General features: G+C 42.9%; 1 protein-coding gene across 3 annotated transcripts in view; it reads left to right on the forward strand.

Moving 5' to 3' along the window:
* The window catches only part of smoc1 (SPARC related modular calcium binding 1), a 248,922-nt gene extending 239,958 nt beyond the window's left edge, over window positions 1-8,964 (forward strand). For 2 of the 3 annotated variants that reach the window (XM_063052091.1, XM_063052109.1), the window contains exon 13: window positions 8,348-8,964. In XM_063052091.1, coding sequence (XP_062908161.1) covers window positions 8,348-8,364 — 17 coding nt within the window. In that variant the 3' untranslated portion in view covers window positions 8,365-8,964. The remainder of the gene's footprint in view (window positions 1-8,347) is intronic. The other variant, XM_063052100.1, reaches the window with a different exon arrangement.
* Window positions 8,965-20,268: the final 11,304 nt, after the last annotated feature.

Consider the following 20,268-nt stretch of genomic DNA (forward strand, 5'->3'; position numbering starts at 1 on the left):
CAAATTGAATTTAAGCTTCTATTTGCTACACTTCCAATGATGAGGCAAAGATAATAGTTCAGCAATTCAACCCTTTCAGCAATTGCTGGATACCCACGTTTAATCACACACCAACCCCTGGCCTGAAGCTGTTGTATAACTGGAGTTCTGACCCTGCAAGGCCAGATCATGTAATCTAAGCCATGTGCACTGGGCAGAGCTTGTCAGGGTCTAACAGGAGTTCAATTGATTTGCCAGCTTGCTCTTTTAAAATGTGTGTGGTGCGTGGCCAAGTGGTTAGGGCGTTGACTAGCGATCTGAAGATCGTGGGTTCAAACCTCGGCCAAGGCAGCGTGTGTGTCCTTGAGCAAGGCACTTAACCTCACAATGCTCCAGTCTACCCAGCTGAGAACGGGTACCAGCAAAAATGCTGGGGGTTAACCTCGCGATAGACTGGCGTCCTATCCGGGGGGGAGTCTCGTACTCTCGGTTGCCTCACACCACGGAAACCGGCATAAGCACCGGCCTGATGGGCCATAAGGCTCGTGACAGATTTTAATCTTTCAAAGTGACTGAATAATTTGGTTGGAAGTATTCATCTGTGGGAAAGATTCAACCTTAGAAGTGTTATGTAGATCTGAGGATTGAAGCGTTTTGAGTGGGCTGCCAATTTATTTGAGAACAATATTTTGATCTGGACCATTTAATTTGTCGGCACATTCAAGTAATTAACAGTCAGCTGTATTTGATGATAAAAATGTTAACATCATAACAAAATACTGGAAGTGTTGGAGGTTCAAAATGATCTGGGTGTTCCAATACAGGAAATACCAAGAGTCAGTATGCATGCCCAATACGTAGTTCAAAAGGCAAGGAGAATATTGGGCGAACAACAGGAATTCTGCAGATACTGGAAATTCAAGCAACACACATAAAAGTTGCTGGCGAATGCAGCAGGCCAGGCAGCATCTCTAGGAAGAGGTGCAGTCGACGTTTCAGGCCGAGGTTGGAGGACTTCTCCTGATGGCATGAACATCGACTTCTCTAACTTCCGCTAATGCCCCACCTCCCCCTCGTACCCCATCTGTTACTTATTTTTATACACACATTCTTTCTCTCACTCTCCTTTTTCTCCCTCTGTCCCTCTGAATATACCCCTTGCCCATCCTCTGGGTCCCCCCTCGCCTTGTCTTTCTTCCCGGACCTCCTGTCCCATGATCCTCTCGTATCCCTTTTGCCTGTCACCTGTCCAGCTCTTGACTCCATCCCTCCCCCTCCTGTCTTCTCCTATCATTTTGGATCTCCCCCTCCCCCTCCAACTTTCAAATCCCTTACTCACTCTTCCTTCAGTTAGTCCTGACGAAGGGTCTCGGCCTGAAACGTCGACTGCACCTCTTCCTAGAGAATATTGGGCCCTTTTTTGCAAAGGGATTGGATTTTATGGGCAGGGAGGTTTTGTTGTTGTTGTATGACGTGTTGATGAGGCTAAACCTGGACTGTTGAGCACAGTTTTGGTGCCCTTACCTAAAAAAGGGATATAGAGGAGGTTTATCAAGATCATTCTTGAGCGGAGAGTATTATCCTGTCAAGGGGGGCACAACATTTCGGAGTCTGTTTTCCTTGGAGTTTAGAAAGATGAGGGGTGATCTTATCCAAACAAATAAGATCCTAAGAGAACTTGACAGTGAGAACATCTCAATATCTATCCTAATGGATAAGTCAGGGACAAAGAGGCCTACCCACAGGGTCGTGAATATCTGGATTTCTCTGCCCCTGGGCATTAGAAGCCAGGGTCATTAGATATATACAAGATGGAAATAGATAAATGTTTGAAGTTGTTTTCTGGTTTAAGATGGTGCTGGTGACGACTTTCTGGTAGCAAACTAAACCAAAAATAAAATTACTGTATTAATCACACTTTTTCTCAGATACAATCACTGCAGTCAGTAGCCTGTAACTTCCCCTTCGCAGCTGAGCTGTTGAACTGCCTGTGCAACCTGGCATTTTCGTGGTGTGAACTGAATTCGAAAAGTTGCAGGATGGTTGTAGTGTTGCATGTACGGGCCGAATGGAGGCGGCAGGGCCTAGGCAGGAGAGTGGGGAATGAGCCAGTGTTTGGCCATTGCTGGAGTGGACATGGAGGCAATTCAATGCAGCAGAACTGAGGCAAAGTGAGCAAAGGCGATGCAGAGTTGAGGCAGCGTGTCCCAGGCCTGGGCCTGAGAATGAGGAAAGACCCAAGGTTTGATCAACTTGGAAAGGTGGGATACAGGCCATATAGAAGTGGCAGGGCCCAGGCCCTCGGGCCTGGGCCCAAAAGCGAGGGATGACCAAGTTTGGATGATTTGAGCGCTGAGCCAGGTTGAAAAGATCAGGGCTGGAGGCGAGGGACGCACCAGTTCAGCTCGCTGTTCTGCAAGGTTTACCTATCTGTGCTAAACTGAGGCTGTGGCCTGGAACTAACAGGCTACCAAATCGGCTGCAGTGATGGCTGGCTTCATGACTGTGGACTCACTTTCGTAAACTTCAGTTCTGAATGTTATTTGTTCTCTTTTATTGTTTGCATAATTCTTTTTCTCCCCCTGCACATCGGGTGTTTGACGGTCTTTTCTTTAATGGGTTCTACTGGACTTCTTTCTTTTGTGGCTGCCTGTAAGGAGACAGATCACAAGCTTGTACATAGTATACATACTTTGATAATATTGAACTTTGAAAGATCCAGGGCTATAGGGAGTTGGCCCAGAAGAGAAGTTGAGACCAGCATAGGTTCACCATGATAATTTTGAATGGTTTGTGTATCTCTCCAATGGAAAAGAATGCAAAGGACATAGAAGTTAGCTGAATTTTTATTCTGATATGGTCACCTTAGCCATTGTAAAGAATTTTAAACAAGTACTTTTTAATTAGACACATGGAAGATGGTCAAAAGGTATCTGGTGATCCAAGAGTCAGTTTGAACCCTACTGTGGAAACTGGGGATTTAAATGAAAGTAAATGAATCAAGTTTGGAATTGAATAAAAAGCTGACGTTAGTTATTGTAACTGTGACGTTACTCTGTTTGCAAATCAGTGCTGGAAAGAAATCTGCCATCCTTTCTTTGTCCTCTTGTGATTCTCCGCCATCTCTTCAATGTCAGGGATGAGCCAAGGTTGCTGGTAATGCCCACACCCTGTGAATCAATGAATACATAAAAGCTAAGGTAGTAAATTTGCAATAAAGCCACATTTAATCTCAATGTGCCGGAGGCCCTTTGAGTACACCAGTAAATCTATCAGAAGTGAATGAAATGATCAGTAAATAAAAGAAAGTAGAAGCAGAGGGATGAGCTGAATGCTGAAATCCAAGCGAGAGGCCAAAGCACCTGTACAAAATCTTCTAAGGCAGACAAACCATTACTGGAATTATGTCGCTAATTTGCTACTTTTAGCTCCAAACTTAATTCTAATCACTCACCAATTGTGACAATTTTTTTCTCAATCCTGCTCACCCAACCTGGATCAACATGCGGTCAAGTCGTGTCCCTTTTATTTACCGAGGGAATCTTCTGCCATCATCCTGGTAGAAGTGTACGTTCCACCTCAGGCCAACGTCAGGCAGGCACTGGCAGAGCTGAGCACTGTGATCAGCAGTCACAAAACAGCACACCCTGATGCCTTCCCTATCATTGCGGGGGATTTCAACCAGGCCGGCTTCAAGAAGTCTCTGAACAACTACCACCAATATATCACCTGTGGAACCAGAGCAGCCAACACATCTGACCACGGTTATCCACCATCAGGAACATGTACCACGCCATGCCATGCACACACTTTGGAAAGTTCCATCACCTGGCTGTGTTTCTACTTCCAGCATAAAGGCAGAGACTAAAAACTGCAGCACCCAGTGGTGACGACTAAGGAGGTATGGTCAAGGAAGATGGAGGATCGCCTACGGGACTGCTTTTTTGTCAGTGGACTGGATGATATTTCGGATCTGAATGACTATGCCACAGTTGACTTTGACTTTATCAAGAGCTGTGTGGATGAGTGTGTGCCTTCGAGAACATACCGGACATAGCCAAACCAAAAGCCATGAGTAAACCTTGAGATCTGTAGTCCTCTGAGGGCTAAATCTGTGGTACCCAAGACCAGTGATCCAGAACTATACAAGAGGTCCAGTATGACCAATGGAAGACTATTTTAAGAGCAATAAAACAATGCCAATTGAAGTTAGAAATGGAATCAGATGCACATCAGCTCTAGCAGGGTTTGCAGGCCAAATGAATAGCTACGATACTTCACTCCGAGATGAGCTAAATGACTTTGTGGAGGCTGACATCAGAACATGTTTCATGAGGGCGAAACCTCGCAAGGTGTCAGGCACTGAGGTGTACCTGGTAGGGCTCTGAAAACCTGTGCCAGTGCTCAAGGACAACAGGTGGTTTCCTCCCACAGTCCAGGGACGTGCCGGTTGGTAAGTTAATTGGTCACTGATTAGGCGAGGGTTAAATCTGAGGTTTCTGGGTGGCATGTCTCGAAGGGACTAAGGGCCAACCTTGCACTGTATCTTAATAAATAAATAAAAGGAATGGAATCATTAGAGTCACTCCAGGATGATGAGAGCAGTGTAATTGTGGGTCATGAAGGTGCTTCAGAAATGCTGCTCCTTTGGAGAGAAATTCACCTTCCATTATGGTTCTTGGCATGCTTATTTCTACAGTCAGTTCCTTTGAAGTACAGAAAGCATGAAACGTACAAAGCAAATGCAACTGACAACCAATATGTACATTTTGAACAGTACAGATGAATTTCCCATCCACTTTTTACTGTGGAAGTGTACAAAAGGAAGGTGTGCAATGATAGAAGAGCTTTGCGGGAAAATTATGGCAAAACTTCCATCTTCAAATGGAGACCTCTGACGGGAACTGTGTGGTCAGAGAGCAGAGATTCTGAACAGAAGTTTTCATTCTTCAGCACAGCATTAAATTAGCCAGAAGCAGGTGTGTATTTATTGATGAACAAAGTATAACCAGCTTAATATTTTTGTTCATTAGGACAAACTAGCCAATTGCATTTCAATTAGTCTAGAAACTTTCAGTCAGCTCTCAATCCTTAATTCATGATTAAATTATTAAGTATTCATGGGATATTCAACCAAGATTTTTTAATGGAATGTGATAAATTTAGCAGCGTTGACTAGGCCAACAGATAGAAAGCAGAGTTCTGTATATAATAACCGACATTGGAATGCTCAAGACCAATGCTATATGCCAAATGTGGGTGTATATTCTGTTTCTATCATAGGTGCTTATCTCAATGAGCAAGGAACATTCATTCGGCCTTTAGAGGGAAAAAATGCACATTTAAAGAATGAGAATCGGAATCAGGTTTATTATCACCGATGTATGTTGTGAAATTTGTTATTTTGCAGCAGCATAGTGCAATATGTAAAAAATTACTATAAATTACAATAAGAAATATTTAAAAAATTAGATAGTGCAAAAAGAGAGAAAAATGTGAGATAGTGTTCATGGCTTCATGGACTGTTCATAAATCTCCTGGTGGAGGAGGAAGTAGCTATTCCTAAAACACTGAGTGTGTGTCTTCAGATTCCTGTATCTCCTCCCTGGTGGTAGTAATGAGAAGAGGACATGTCTTGGATGTGAGGGTCCTTAATGATGGATGCCATCTTCTTGAAGCTTTGCCTTTTGAAGGTGTCTTCAGTGGTGGGGAGGATGGTGCCCATGAAGGAGCTGACTTAGTCTGCAACACTCTGCAGCTTTTTCTGATCCTGTGCGATGGAACCTCTAAACCCGACGGTGGTGAAATCAATCAGAATGCTCTTCACGGTACAGCTGTAGAAATTTGCTAGAGCCTTTGGAGACATACCAGATCTCCTCAAATGCCTAATGAAATCTAGCTGCTGTCGTGCTTTCTTCATAACTGCATCGATAGGTTGGTCCCAGGATAGATCTTCAGAGATATTGGCACCCAGGAACTTGATGCTACTCACCCTGTCCACTGCTGGTCCCTCAATGAGGACTGGTGTGTGTTCTCTCACCTTCCCCTTCCTGAAGTCCACAATCAATTCCTTGGTCTTACTGACGCCGACTGCTAAGTTGTTGCCAATTGTGATTCATCCAATAACAGTATTTATTGGCCATCCCTAATTCCCTCCTAGGGCACTTGAAAGGGTAGTTAGGGGTCAACTAATTTCTTAAGTATGGACTCACAGTCCTGCTTTCGAAAGGACAATCCCTTCCCTAAAATAGAGAAACAAATGAGATAGAGTTCTTTTTTACACCAATTACTGGTGATGGTGCTACATTCAAGAATTTAATTACTTGAAGTTAAATTCACCAGCTGCTGAGTTAAGCGAACAGAATATTAGGTGGTGTGTATAACAGGTAACCAATAACAGGGCAAAATATTTTTATCACCAGAGTGATTGTAATTTGAAAAAAACTGCTTTTTTTCAAAACTGAGAATGGTGGTAGTCAAACTCAGCTCAGTGTCCCTAAATGCACACCAGACTTGGTGCTGAATAATTATAATTAAACCAGTGCACGCATTACGTCTGTAGCGGACAGAACCCTTCACGAACTCAACACAAGCCAGCTTCAGTATGAGGAAATGCAATTAGCAACTGTAGTATTTTTTTCAAAGCAAATAATTTGTACTTACCTTGCAAACGAGGGAAAGAAATGTCCAAATTTTGTGCATCATGAAACACTGTGCTAATAATATTAAATTAGAATGGCTGGATGGTTGTTAATCTGCTTCCCAGCCATAGCAAAAAATCAGGTGTCTGGGGAAGAGAAACATGAAAGTAATTGCTTTTGACAAGATGCTTTATTCATCGCATATTTATTTTATTATGCTCAGCTGCCATTGTCTAAAAAGGAAAGTATGGCATAGATTAGAAAACTATTCCCTGCTACATTTCTACAGGGTACCATTTACTCATTACACAAATTTTCCCAGAAGCTCACCTCTGCAACATCTGGATCCAATTTGATCTCTGTCAAAATACACTCCTGCCAAATGCCAATTGTGCTACCAGTTTTTCAGCTACTAACAGACCGAGTCCGCTCACGTCCCACTCAGGACACGCTGCCTCGCCGGTCATATCAAAACATTGTTTCAAGTGGGAGGAAAAAACATGAGTGCTGGGTTCATTCTCGGAATTTCCTGCTGGAATGGGTCAGTGATACACTGCTGCCTACAAATTGCTTAGGAAGCTTTAACTAGGTCTGCATTCAATCCACAGAGGTTTGCACTTCTCACATACACCGGTGAACCCTGGGAGAGTATGCTACTTTGTCGGCAACCAGGCAATTTACTCTAACATCCATATATCAGAAGCTCAGTTTTCCTGATTGTACCCATTACCAAGATGAAGCCATTCAATTTAAGGTCATGCCCAAAACCATATTTTCTGCTACAGTCAGTCATCCCTAACCAGTTCTGACCTTGTGAAAGCACTGACAAAATCTCTTTCCACAGATGCTGCCTGACTTCAAGTATGCCACCATTTTTTGTTTTTTTTTTCCTTTGAATTTCCTACAGCTCCAAACTTCATTTGATTACCTAACTCTGCAGCCCAAAATCAACTAATCAAAAAGATTATTTTAAAAAGTCAACCAAAATGCACCATCTTGCCCAACCTCTGGCTTTTTTCTTCCCCCTATTTCGGCATTAGCCATTTCCCCTTGATCAGTATTATTAAAATTGATTGATTTGATACTAAGCAATGCACCTGTGGGGTACTGTACACAAATTAATAATGAGGTACTTCAGAGGTACCATATGAATGCAAACATTTCCTATATGGAGTAGTATTAGGGCAAGAAAGATTATGTATCCACCAGATCTGGGATGATTACAAATGAACTGAGTTTAAGATTTTTTAAAAAAGATTTGATAGAAGTATATAAAATTATGAGGGGTATAGATAGTGTAAATGCAAGCAGGCTTCTTTCCCCACAGAGACTGGGTGAGACTGGAACTAGAGGTCATGGGTTAAGGGTGAAATGTGAAGTGTTTAAGAAGAACATGAAGGGAAACTTCTTCACTTAGAGGGTGGTGAGAGTGTGGAACAAGCTGCCAGTAGAAGTGGTGAATGCAGGTTCAGTTTCAAAATTTAAGAGAAGTTTGGTTGGATACATGGATTGGAGGGGTATGGAGGGCTATGATCAGGGTGCAACTCGATGAGAGTAGGCAGAATAATAGTTGGGCATAGACTAGATGGGCTGAAGGGTCTGTTTCTGTGCTGTAGTGTTCTATGGCTATGAAAATATAATTCTAATATTGTTGGCCAGTGCCAGACGGTAAGCATTTGAGTAGTCAGACCAAACACTAATGCACTCTTATTTCTGTTTGCTCCCAGTAGGACGTTTGGTGTGAAGGATACAGTCAAATATTGAAAGGAGACAAAGCATAGAACAAGTGCTTCTATAAGTAGGCACGATGAAATGGCAATAATCTGAATGCAAGAAGTGTCGCCAAAAGTTTGCACTTTTTAAAAAAAATGTATACCATTATAGATTGATTATAGAAGAAAGATGCAAGTTTCTAAACAGCTACTGATTTTTTTTTAAAGAAAGTTAAACCTTAGTGGTTTGGACAGAACAAAACTTGAGGAGATATTTAATTGTACAGTTCTGATGTACAGTTGGTTGCATCACTGCGTCTGTGGCATTTTAGTGCTGCCCATGTCCTTAATCACATACAATGTATGTGTGGTTTCTATAATCAACAGGTTTTTCATTGACAGATTCTTTGTTGCTAATTTTAGTCACATCCAGAGGAACAAAGTATGACTAGTGAAAAAGACTGTTAGAACAGAAGAGAGCCCTGCTCCAATGGTTAATGGAAGCAATGTCTTGTAGATGTCAAAGCTTATAAAAAATATTCAGTTTCTGGCTTTTCTTTTTCCTTTGTTGCAGATATAATGCATATTGTTTCCCAACACAGTGCATTACTGATTTACTAATAAAACTATAGAACAGATCTTGTATGTTTTATTGATTGTATCATATAAACTACATTTAGTTATTATCAAAGTATGTATAAAATATACAACCTTGAGATTTGTCTGCTTACAGGCAGTCATAAAACAAGAAACCTGAAAGAACCCAATATTAAAAAAAGACCGATACCCAATGGGGGGGGGAGGGGGTGTGTGTGTGTGTAAAAAAGACAATCATGCAAACAATAAAGTAAGGTTCAGCATTCAGAACAAAATTGAGTCCATAAACCCGCAGCCGGATTAGGTCCATAATCTCAGTTTCAGTTCATCGCACAGAGGAGCAAATTCACCACAGGGCTTCAGGTACTAAGCCCGCAGCACAACACAGCCTCAGCGTCGATGAGAGTGGAGTAAAATGGCCCTGACCCTGACCCTGACCCTCACCTCCAGCCTCGACACACTGCCTTTCAGGCCATCTGGCCCGGCATTTGTCGAAGCACCAGGTCGTCCCCCTCACTTGGACCTGGGCACCGCCACAGCAGTACATCTTGGGCCAAGACCCCACATTCTGGCCTATGCTCGACTTTTCTAAATTGGCCCGGAGCTTAGATCGATCAAACCCTGCTCCAAAACAACAACATTTCTCTGCTCCACTCTCTCCAGTTCCAACTTTATCTCAAATGTGCCTAGACCATTATCTATATGCTACCTGAAAGCTTTATGACAAAGGTGTTTCAAGAACAAGCAAAGTGCAATATGTGACAGAATTTCCCATTTCAACCCCATCTTTAAATCAGACATGTGCACATGCATTTCTTCTCCGACCCTGTGTTAAACAATCTGTAGGTTAGTTCATTTGAATGCCTGTGTGTCAGAGGGTCTTTACCCAAATTTTGGGATTAATCTTCAGTGTCACAATAATAGACTAAAGAAGCAGAGAAACATACAAAAGGCAGGAGAAACAGGTGTCGGCTATACGGCCCTTCAAACCTGCTCCATCAGAACCAGAATCAGGTTTAATTTCACCAGCGTATGTTGTGAAATTTGTTGTCTTTCTGACAATACCATAATGCAATACATAAAAATAGAAAATAAAACAAATTACAGTATATATATATATATATATATAGTTAAATGAGGTAGTGTAAAAATAGAAATTTTAAAAAAAGTAGTGAGGTAGTGTTCATGGTTCAAAGTCCATTCAGAAATCAGATGGCAGAGGGGAAGAAGCTGTTCCTGAATCATTGAGTGTGTGTCTTTGGGCTTCTGTACCTCCTTCCCGCTAGTAGCAATGAGAACAGGCCATGAACTGGTTGAGGGGGGTCCTTAATGATGGACACCACCGTTTTGAGACATCGCTCCTTGAAGATGTCCTCGATACTACAGAGGCCATGATGAAACTGACTAAGTTTACAACTGTCTGCAGCTTGTTCAATCCTGTGCGGTAGCACCCCCCCCCCCACCCCCCCATACCAAACGGTGATGCAGCTTGCTAGACTGCTCTGCACAGAATATCTGTCATGCTGCCTTTGAAGCTGAATTGATATGTTGGGTCCAGGGTAGATCATCAGATATATTGACACCCAAGAACCTGAAGTTGCTCACTGTTTCCACTTCTGATCTCTCCAGGAGGACTGATTTGTGTTCCCTCATCTTATTCTTTCTGAAGTCCACAATCAGTTCTCTGGTCTTGCTGACATTGAGTGCAAGATTGTCGCTGCAACATCATAGAAACATAGAAAACCTACAGCACAATACAGGCCCTTCGGCCCACAGAGTTGTGCCGAACATGTCCCTACCTTAGAAATTACTAGGCTTACCCATAGCCCTCTGTTTTACTAAGCTCCATGTAACTATTTAAAAGTCTCTTAAAAGACCCTATTGTATCCATCTCCACCACCGTTGCCGGCAGCCCATTCCACACACTCACCACTCTCTGAGTAAAAAATTTACCCCTGATATCTCCCCTGTACCTACTCTCCAGCACCTTAAACCTGTGTCCTCAGCCCTGGGAAAAAGCCTCTGACTATCCACACGATCAATGCCTCTCATCATCTTATACACCTTTATCAGGTCACCTCTCATCCTCCGTCACTCCAAGGAGAAAAGGCCGAGTTCACTCAACCTATTCTCATAAGGCATGCTCCCCCAATCCAGGCAACATCCTTGTAAATCTCCTTTGCACCCTTTCTGTGGTTTCCATGTCCTTCCTGTAGTGAGGCGACCAGAACTGAGCACAGTACTCCAAGTGTCTGACCAGGGCCCTATATAGCTGCAACATTACCTCTCAGCTCCTAAATTCAATTTCATGATTGATGAAGGCCAATACATCGTACACCTTCTTAACCACAGAGTCAACCTGCACAGCTGCTTTGAGTGTCCTATGGACTCGGACCCCAAGTTCCCTCTGATCCTCCACACTGCCAAGAGTCTTACCATTAATACTATATTCTGCCATCATATTTGACCTACCAAAATGAACCACTTGTTGGCGTGTGGCCAAGTGGTTAAGGCATTCGCGTAGTGACTTGAAGATCGCTAGTTTGAGCCTTGGCTGAGGCAGCGTGTTGTGTCCTTGAGCAAGGCACTTAACCACACATTGCTCTGTGACAACACCGGTGCCAAGCTGTATGGGTCCTAATGCCCTTCCCTTGGACAACATTGGTGGCGTGGAGAGGGGAAACTTCCAACATGGGGAACTGCTGGTCTTCCATACAATCTTCCAAGATGCAAATCCATGGTCTCATGAGACTAACGGTTGCCTATATAAAAAAAATGAACCACTTCACACTTATCTGGATTGAACTCCATCTGCCACTTCTCAGCCCAGTTTTGCATCCTATCAATGTCCTGCTGTAACCTCTGACAGCCCTCCACATTATCCACAACACCTCCCACCTTTGTGTCATCAGCAAACTTACTAACCCATCCCTCCACTTCCTCATCCAGGTCATTTATAAAAATCACAAAGAGTAAGGGTCCCAGAACAGATCCCGGAGGCACAGCAGTGGTCACTGACCTCCATGCAGAATATGACCCGTCTATAACCACTCTTTGTCTTCCGTGGGCAAACCAGTTCTGGATCCACAAAGCAATGTCCCCTTGGATCCCATGCCGTAGATGTAGTGTATATGGATTTTAGCAAGGCATCTGATAAAGTACCCCATGCCAGGGTACTTTATCAGATGCCTTGCTGAAATCCATATACACTACATCTCCAGCTCTTCCTTCATCAATGTGTTTAGTCACATCCTCAAAAAATTCGATCAGGCTTGTAAGGCACAACCTGCCTTTAACAAAGCCATGCTGACTACTCCTAATCATATTATACCTTTCCAAATATTCATAAATTCTGCCTCTCAGGATCTTCTCCATCAGCTTACCAACCACTGAGGTAAGACTCACTGGTCTATAATTTCCTGTACATCATTCAGCTAGCTGATATATCTCCTATATGCCTTCTCATCACCATCTGAAATTCAGCCAACAATGGTTGTGTCATGGCTGATTTTACAAATTCACCATTCTGTTGCAACCTTCTCCCTTTGCCCCTTGATCCTTGTAGAGCAATATAACCCAATTAAATGTTTTGGTCCAGTTTATGGTGTGTTTTAACACTAGACTCGCGCTAAACACAAACAATTTCAAGACAGAGCAATGAAAGAAAATGACTTGAATTTACCATAGGCATATATCACAACATGATTCAAACTTTTGTCTATTGCATCAAAACTAACTCAACACATTTTGATGGGATTCAAATTCAACTTGTGCAAAGTTGCGTACTACCCATTGGTAAATCGTACTGATTCCCTTATTCTAAACTGGCAACACACACAAAGCACTGGAGCCTTCTCCTGCTAGCAACTCTACTAAAGAGGTTGCACACCATTTACCTCTGTGCAGAAACTTTGACAATAGCACTGTGGCAGGCTGTTTGACACCTGTGCCAAAAGATTTTCTTATCTTAGTGGCCCAAGCACCAAAGGTTTATTTAACTTGATGTTCATATACAAAAGATTGTTAGGAAATAGATTATTACAACATCTTTGGTCCTAAAATTCTTTTACTTGAGATCCTGGCATTTGTGCTAAGATTGTACAAATGTACAAGCAGACCCCTGATACTGGTTCTGTCAAAGCCTGGAGGGCTTCTCATTAGTACAGAATAGGCAGGCAAAATTATTTGGGTACTGTGCTCACACCAGCCAGAAAAATCAAAGCTTGAGTCAAATGTTGCCAATGGAATTACTGGCCAGCTAACAAAGGAGCTGATCTCCACTTTTTTTTAAGAAGCATTACTATTTATTGAAGGTTCAGGCTGCCTCTTTGCCAGAGAGCTGCCCAGCAGGACCCATATTTGGCCCAGAGGAAGTCGCTAAGTGTGTCAGTTGCCATGACTACATTGGTCCCAGGTTTAAGGAAGACCACCCTGCCCCCTGCCTGTGGTTTACATTGTGTGCAGAAGTTCTATCCACTATACGACAAAGAGAAAATGGCGCAGATCTAGTGAAATCAAGTCTGGACACCTAACTGATTTCCCGAAAGTGGGATCATCAAACCCGAACACTCAATTGCAACCCCTTCCCATTCATTGGGGCTGTGTAAAGGCAAGCTGTAGTAGCTGTCTGGATGACTTCCAAATAGCCTATTTTAACCTTAGACATCAGTAAACTAAATAGTTAAGATCAGCTTGCACATTCATGTTGATCTGATCCCCAGAATTCCCTATTATGTATACTAGAATTTCCAATTTTAAATATAGGCTGAGATGGGCAGGACCTGAAAGCAAGTTAACCTTTTACCCAGGAATGGAGGTAAACGAGGTCTTACACATAGTGAACTCAAGCTGGCAAATGGAGAAGGCTATTATTTACTTAATCCACTGGGCCGTGAAGATAAGAAGAGGGAGGGCATCTTGTTGTGAGGGGTAGGTGTGAAAAGTACATTACCCTAACTGTGAGAACCAATAGGGCAAGTACTGGAGGTATTAATAAAGTGGCCACTGAGTGTATGCTCATGACCTGCTGCTGTAGCCTATCTACTTCAAGGTTCGACATGTTGTAACACATGGTTATTTGAGTTACTCTTGCTGTTCTGTCACCTTGAACCAGTATGGCCATTTTCCTCTACCACTTCGATTATCAAGGGGTTTTCGCCCACGGAATTGCTGCTCACTGGATGCTTTTCGTTTATTTGTTTTTTTGCACCATTCTCTGTAAACTCTAGACACTGTTGTGTGTGAGGACCCAGGAGATCACCGGTTTCTGAGATACTCCAGCCACCCTGTCTGGCACCAACAATCATCCCATGGTCAACGTCACTTAGATCACATTTCTTTCCCATTCTGATGTTTGGTCTGAACAACAACTGAACTTTTTGACCATGGTGCATGCTTTTATACATTGTATTGGTGCCATGTGATTGACTGATCAGATACTTGCATCAATGAACAGCTGTACCTGAGAAGGTGGCCACTGAGTCGAGTACACAGGGGATTATGGGTTACCATCCAGATCAAAATTTCAGTTAACTAGATGCATATTCCTAGTTGCAAATCTGCCCCATGGCTTTGAACCTGATGGGATTTATTACAGAACCAGGACATTTGTAACTAAATTGACAGCAAGCTGACAGCCTAACGCTCCATTGGGCCATTAGCTTCTTTTTGGAAATAAAAAGGTACAAGATTCAGAACATGGATCTGGATACAACAATGATACAGGTAGGTACAGAGCTCTCAGTGTAGGTTAATTCACTCTCAGCTAAATCAAAGGAAAAAGCAAAGTGTTTTCCAGTAAAGCCTCAAGGTATTAAAGTATGAAGCAACAAATGGTTTTGTGGCATTTTCTTTTGCTGACCAATACTCTCCAAATGCTGAACATAGAGATAATTTATTGGAACAGGAATTGGAATTGAACCGAGGTTTCAGAAACTCCCAGCCAGACAAGCCGGAAAGGAAACAACTTGCATTCATTTCTATGGAAAGAACAACTAATCTCCATGGATTGGGCTGGTACTGGACATGATTATCCTCCTTTACATCACTGTACCATGTAATAGTGTAATTTTCCTGGCATTCTAACTCGGTTCCTTGAAATAAATGCTCAGAAACTGAAATTTAAACAGAGCTCTATATATTTGCATGCCCTTACATTTCGGCAGGTTGAAAAACATTTTGATGGTGTTTCAAATATTTTTAAATGAACGTGGTGGAAAATGTCCATGGACAGTTTTTGGTCATGAATGTTGGGCTCTGTGGCCCTGCTGAAATTGTGTCTCACACAAGATCTGGGAGCAGGACAAGAGGAGAGAAGAGGAGGTCCAATCAGCTGCAAGCTTCAAAATTACAGCTTCATTTCCCTTTTTGAAAGTTGCCTGCCAGACTGCATCTATGCAACAGATAGAGCGAAACTCTCCCATCAGTTTAAATGAGACTAACTTGACTATTCCCGGCAGTAGAAATATATTATGGCTCTGCCACATCATTTGGCCATCTCCAACTCACATTCTGAAGCATGGAGAAACCAGGGCATGAACCTTGGCCTACATTGGCTCATGCGGAATGAGTATGGCCAGAATCCAGATATTTCCTGATGAGACAAGGCTGTACTTCCAGGGTTTGTACTGTCTTGCATGTAATTGGCGCCGATTCTGACTGGGTGCCATGTGGCTACAGGCCCTCCAGACATCCTAGCTTCTTTATGAAATGGTCACCAATCTCAAAATAAAGTGTTTGAGTCTCATGCTATTCCATTCAGGCACCTTGGCAAAAAATCAATTCATCTAAAAGATCCCCTGCCTTCAGTATATCGGCCTGTGCTGTACAATCCATGATGCACTCCCTATTGTAATATAGGAAGGGAGCAGCCACAAACAAGGAGTGGTTGTACAGCACAATGGTGTACTGGTGCATTGGAGTTTTGGAGACTGATACATTAATCATTCCTTGAAACATTCTTGCCACTGAAGCCAGTTCTGAATATTTCCAATCATAAATTTCAAATGGGAAACCTGCCCAACAAGTTTTGAATTTGACAGATGATACTCTGACGGACAACTGCTCCCTCACGTCTCCAGCTACGTGGGTTTAATTCTCACTTTGATACTGTCTGTGGATTTTGCACATGCTCCCAGTGACCACAAGGGTGTCCTCTGGGCTTCCTCCCATGTCCCAAAGACATGTAGGTGGTGGGTTATTTGGCCACTGAAAATTGTCTCCAATCTGTAGGCAAGTGATAGGATCAAGACATGCATTCCCAATCTTTTCTATACCATGAATTCTTACCAATAACTGAGGGGTCCATGGACGCCAGGTTGGAAACCTCTGATTTAGAGGGGTTGATAGGAATGTGTGAAGCTTAAAATGGGATTAATTCACACCTACTGTAATGGGTGCATGATGGTTGCCATGGAGACTGTGGACCAAAGGGCCTGTTTCCCTGCTGTATGACTCCGTAAGTGGGTGATGCATTTTAACTGGATTGGTTGAGGCATATTAACTGGCCAGGGCATGAATGAGGTGTCTCCTCATATTTTCAAAATAGAGCCACAAAACTTTTACAACTGCTTGACAGAACACGTGGCCTACATTTCAAGGAATTGGTCCAAAAGATGGCTTTCAAGTACAGCATTGGATTATCAGCCAAGTTTATTGTGTTGAAATGACTTGTTCTGCCTTCTTCAAAACTGTTCCCCATCATATACAGACTAGGAAGCACTCCAATACAGAAAACGAGGTACCGCTTTGAACCCAGAGAATCAAGATTTCATACCACACCAAAAATAATAAGATGCTGGTTGCACACACCTTCAGTCAGATACAGCATGTCATCAACGCTTACCAATTTTTATTGATGCTCCATGGAAAACATTCTATCCTGATGCATAACTGCTTGGTATGACAACTGCTCTGTATGTGACTACAAGACACTGCAGAGAGTTATAACACAGCTCAGCACATCACAGAAACCAGCTTCCCTGCACTGATTGTCTAAACTTCTCACTGCCTCAGTAAAACAGCCAGCACAATCAAAGACAACACCCATCCTGACATTCTCTCTTCTCACCTCTTAAATCGGGCAGAAGATACAAAAGCCTGAAAGCATGTACTACCCAGCTCAACGACAGCTTCTGTTGCATTCATGTAAGCCGATTAATTGGTTCCTTAGATATACACTTGACCTCATAATCTACCTCATAATGATCCCGCACCTAATTGCTTACTTGCTCTGCAATTTCCCTGTAGCTGTTAACTTTATTCTTCATTAGAAACATAGAAAACCTACAGCACAATACAGGCCCTTTGGCCAACAAATCTGTGCCGAATCTGTCCTTACCCTAGAACGATGTAGGCTTACCCATAGACCTCTATTTTTCTAAGCTCCATGTAGCCATCCAGGAGTCTCTTAAAAGACCCTATCGTTTTCACCTCCACCACCGCTGCTGGCAGCCTATTCCACGCACTCACCACTCTGCGTAAAAAACTTACCCTTGACATCTCCTCTGTACTTACTTCCAAGCACCTTAAAACTGTGCCCTCTCGTGCTAACCATTTCAACCCTGGGGAAAAGCCTCTGACTATCCACATGATCAATGCCTTTCATTATCTTGTACACCTCTGTCAGGTCACCTCTCATCCTCCCTCACTCCAAGGAAAAAAGGCCGAGTTCACTCAACCTATTCTCATAGGGCATGCTCCCCAATCCAAGAAACATCCTTGTAAATCTCCTCTGCACCCTTTCTATAGTTTCAACATCCTTTCTGTAGTGAGGTGACCAGAATTGAGCACAGTACTCCAAGTGGGGTCTGACCAGGTCTTATATAGCTGCAACATTACCTCTCAGCCCTTAAACTCAATCCCACGATTGATGAAGGGCAATGCACCGTATACCTTCTTAACCACAGAGTCAATCTGCGTACTAGCTTTGAGTGTCCTATGGACTCGGACCCCAAGATCCCTCTGATCCTCCACACTGCCAAGAGTCTTACCATTAATACTATATTCTGCCATCATATTCGACCTACCAAAATGAACCACCTCACATTTATCTGTGTTGAACTCCATCTGCCACTTCTCAGCCCAGTTTTGCATCCTATCAATGTCCTGCTGTAACCTCTGACAGCCCTCCACACTATCCACAACACCCCCAACCTTTGTGTCATCAGGAAATTTACTAACCCATCCCTCCACTTCCTCATCCAAGTCATTTATAAAAATCACAAAGAGTAGGGGTCCCAGAACAGATCCCTGAGGCAAACCACTGGTCACCGACCTCCATGCAGAATATGACCCGTCTACAACCACTCTTTGCCTTCTGCGGGCAAGCCAGTTCTGGATCCACAAAGCAATGTCCCCTTGGATCCCATGCCTCCTTACTTTCTCAATAAGCCTTGCATGGGGTACCTTATCAAATGCCTTGCTGTTTGTTATTGTTCCATCTTCTTCTGTTTCGATGCACCCTGAACCGATTTAATCTCTATGAACTGCATGCAAGACAAGTTTGCACAGCATCTCAATACATGTGACAATAACAAACCAATTTAAATTCCAATTCCTGGAGCAGCAAAGTAGACAAACTGATTTACAGAAGTGAGTAGGTACTGGAATATAAAATTCTATGAAGGCAGTTTAAGAAGCTTACTTACCTACATATTGTGAAAAGTACCTTCGCTTGGCTTCTAATTAACTACTAAAACTTACATTAAGCAATTATATTTACAAGTTAAGTAATTGCTCAACACTTATATACATTTGAGAAGCATCACTTTTCAACTCAACTTCTTATATCAGCTGCAACATATCCTATAGACCTAACAGCTCAGGTCAGTCTCGTCAGTCTGAATTTGCTTTAGATTTTGTTTTACTTCATTATTTAATAGTTGATTAAAGTTTTGATTGAATGCAAATATTTTTGTTTGGGAAGTGTAACTGATGTGACAAATTACTTGCTTTGCATGAACACGCGTCATCCGTTGGCAACTGATGCCAATGTCGCACTTGCATTTATTTTACTGAGATACAGCATGGAATAGGCCATTCTGGCCCTTCAAGCCGTGCTGTCCAGCCAACCCCAGTTTAATCCTAGCCTAATCAGGGGACAATTTACAATGACCAATCAACTTACCAACCAGTATGTCTTTAGACTGTGGGAGGAAACCGAAGAGCCTGGAGGAAACCCACGCGGTCACGGGGAGAACATACAAACTCCTGTCGGACAGTGGCAGGAATTGAACCTGGGTCGCCGGTACTGTGAAGTGTTATCCCAACCACTACACTACTGTGCCACTTTCTGGTAGCCACTGACGAGAGGCTGAGATTGGCTGCCACCGATGGGTCAGCGAGCAACAGGGACGACATTGCGTTTGAAAGCATGGCCTCACTGACTGCGGGATGCAAAAGCACTATTTATCTTACTCTCCCCAACCACAGCCAAGAACACTTCAAGATTGCTCATCCCAAGGTTCCCCATTTGGCAGAACCTGAGATCCGATTTGCCAATACCCACCCCAGCCTACAATTCAAGTCCAGATGAAGTCGCCAGAACTGTGGTAATTTTTATAAACGACCAGAGACTAAAATGAAGAGCCAACATTCCCAGTTTCTTCCCACCACCCCAAATATTTCAACAATATCTTTTTGTAATCTAACCCACTCAATAGGGAAAATTTGGCAGATAAGTCGGAGGCTGTAAACCCCAGGTTTATGCAGATGTTTTCCATACGGTAGTTAAGTGCCTTGGAGCAGTGCACAAGATTAAATATTTATCAGATTAAATGAAAGTTGTTGCACTGAAACCAACTGTGACATACAAGTTGTTTGTTTTTCAAAGTAACTACGACCAGTGTGTTAACAAATGTTGTGTTTTTAGGAGTCTATCGCCATTTCCGAAACTCATAAGCATCCAAGTTCTCATTTGCAGTAACTGTGCTCCAAGTGAAAAGACCAAACCTTTCTCATGGTTCCTGTTAGCTCAGATCATTGACCCCAGGGTTAGCCCTTCTCTTCACTGCCCTAGGGCACAATGGCACAGCCTTTAAAGCTGCTGCATCACAGCTCCAGAGTCCCATGTCTAATCCTGAACTTGTGGAATGTGCATTTTCTCTCAGTGACCACGTGCATAGCACCACCCCCTCCCCACGCCAATAGTCCGGCTTCCTCTCACGTCTCAATAATGTGCGGATCGAAAGGTTAACTGGCCATTATAAATTGCTTCTGTCGCCTGGGTGAATAGTAGATTCTTGGCGGAGCTGATAAGCATGTGGAGAGAATAAAAATGAAATTAATGTAGAGTTAGTATAAATAGGTGTTTAATGGTCAGCACTGACCCAGTAGCATGC

Source organism: Mobula hypostoma, chromosome 1 (genome assembly GCF_963921235.1).
Source record: "Mobula hypostoma chromosome 1, sMobHyp1.1, whole genome shotgun sequence".
NCBI lineage: Eukaryota > Metazoa > Chordata > Chondrichthyes > Myliobatiformes > Myliobatidae > Mobula > Mobula hypostoma.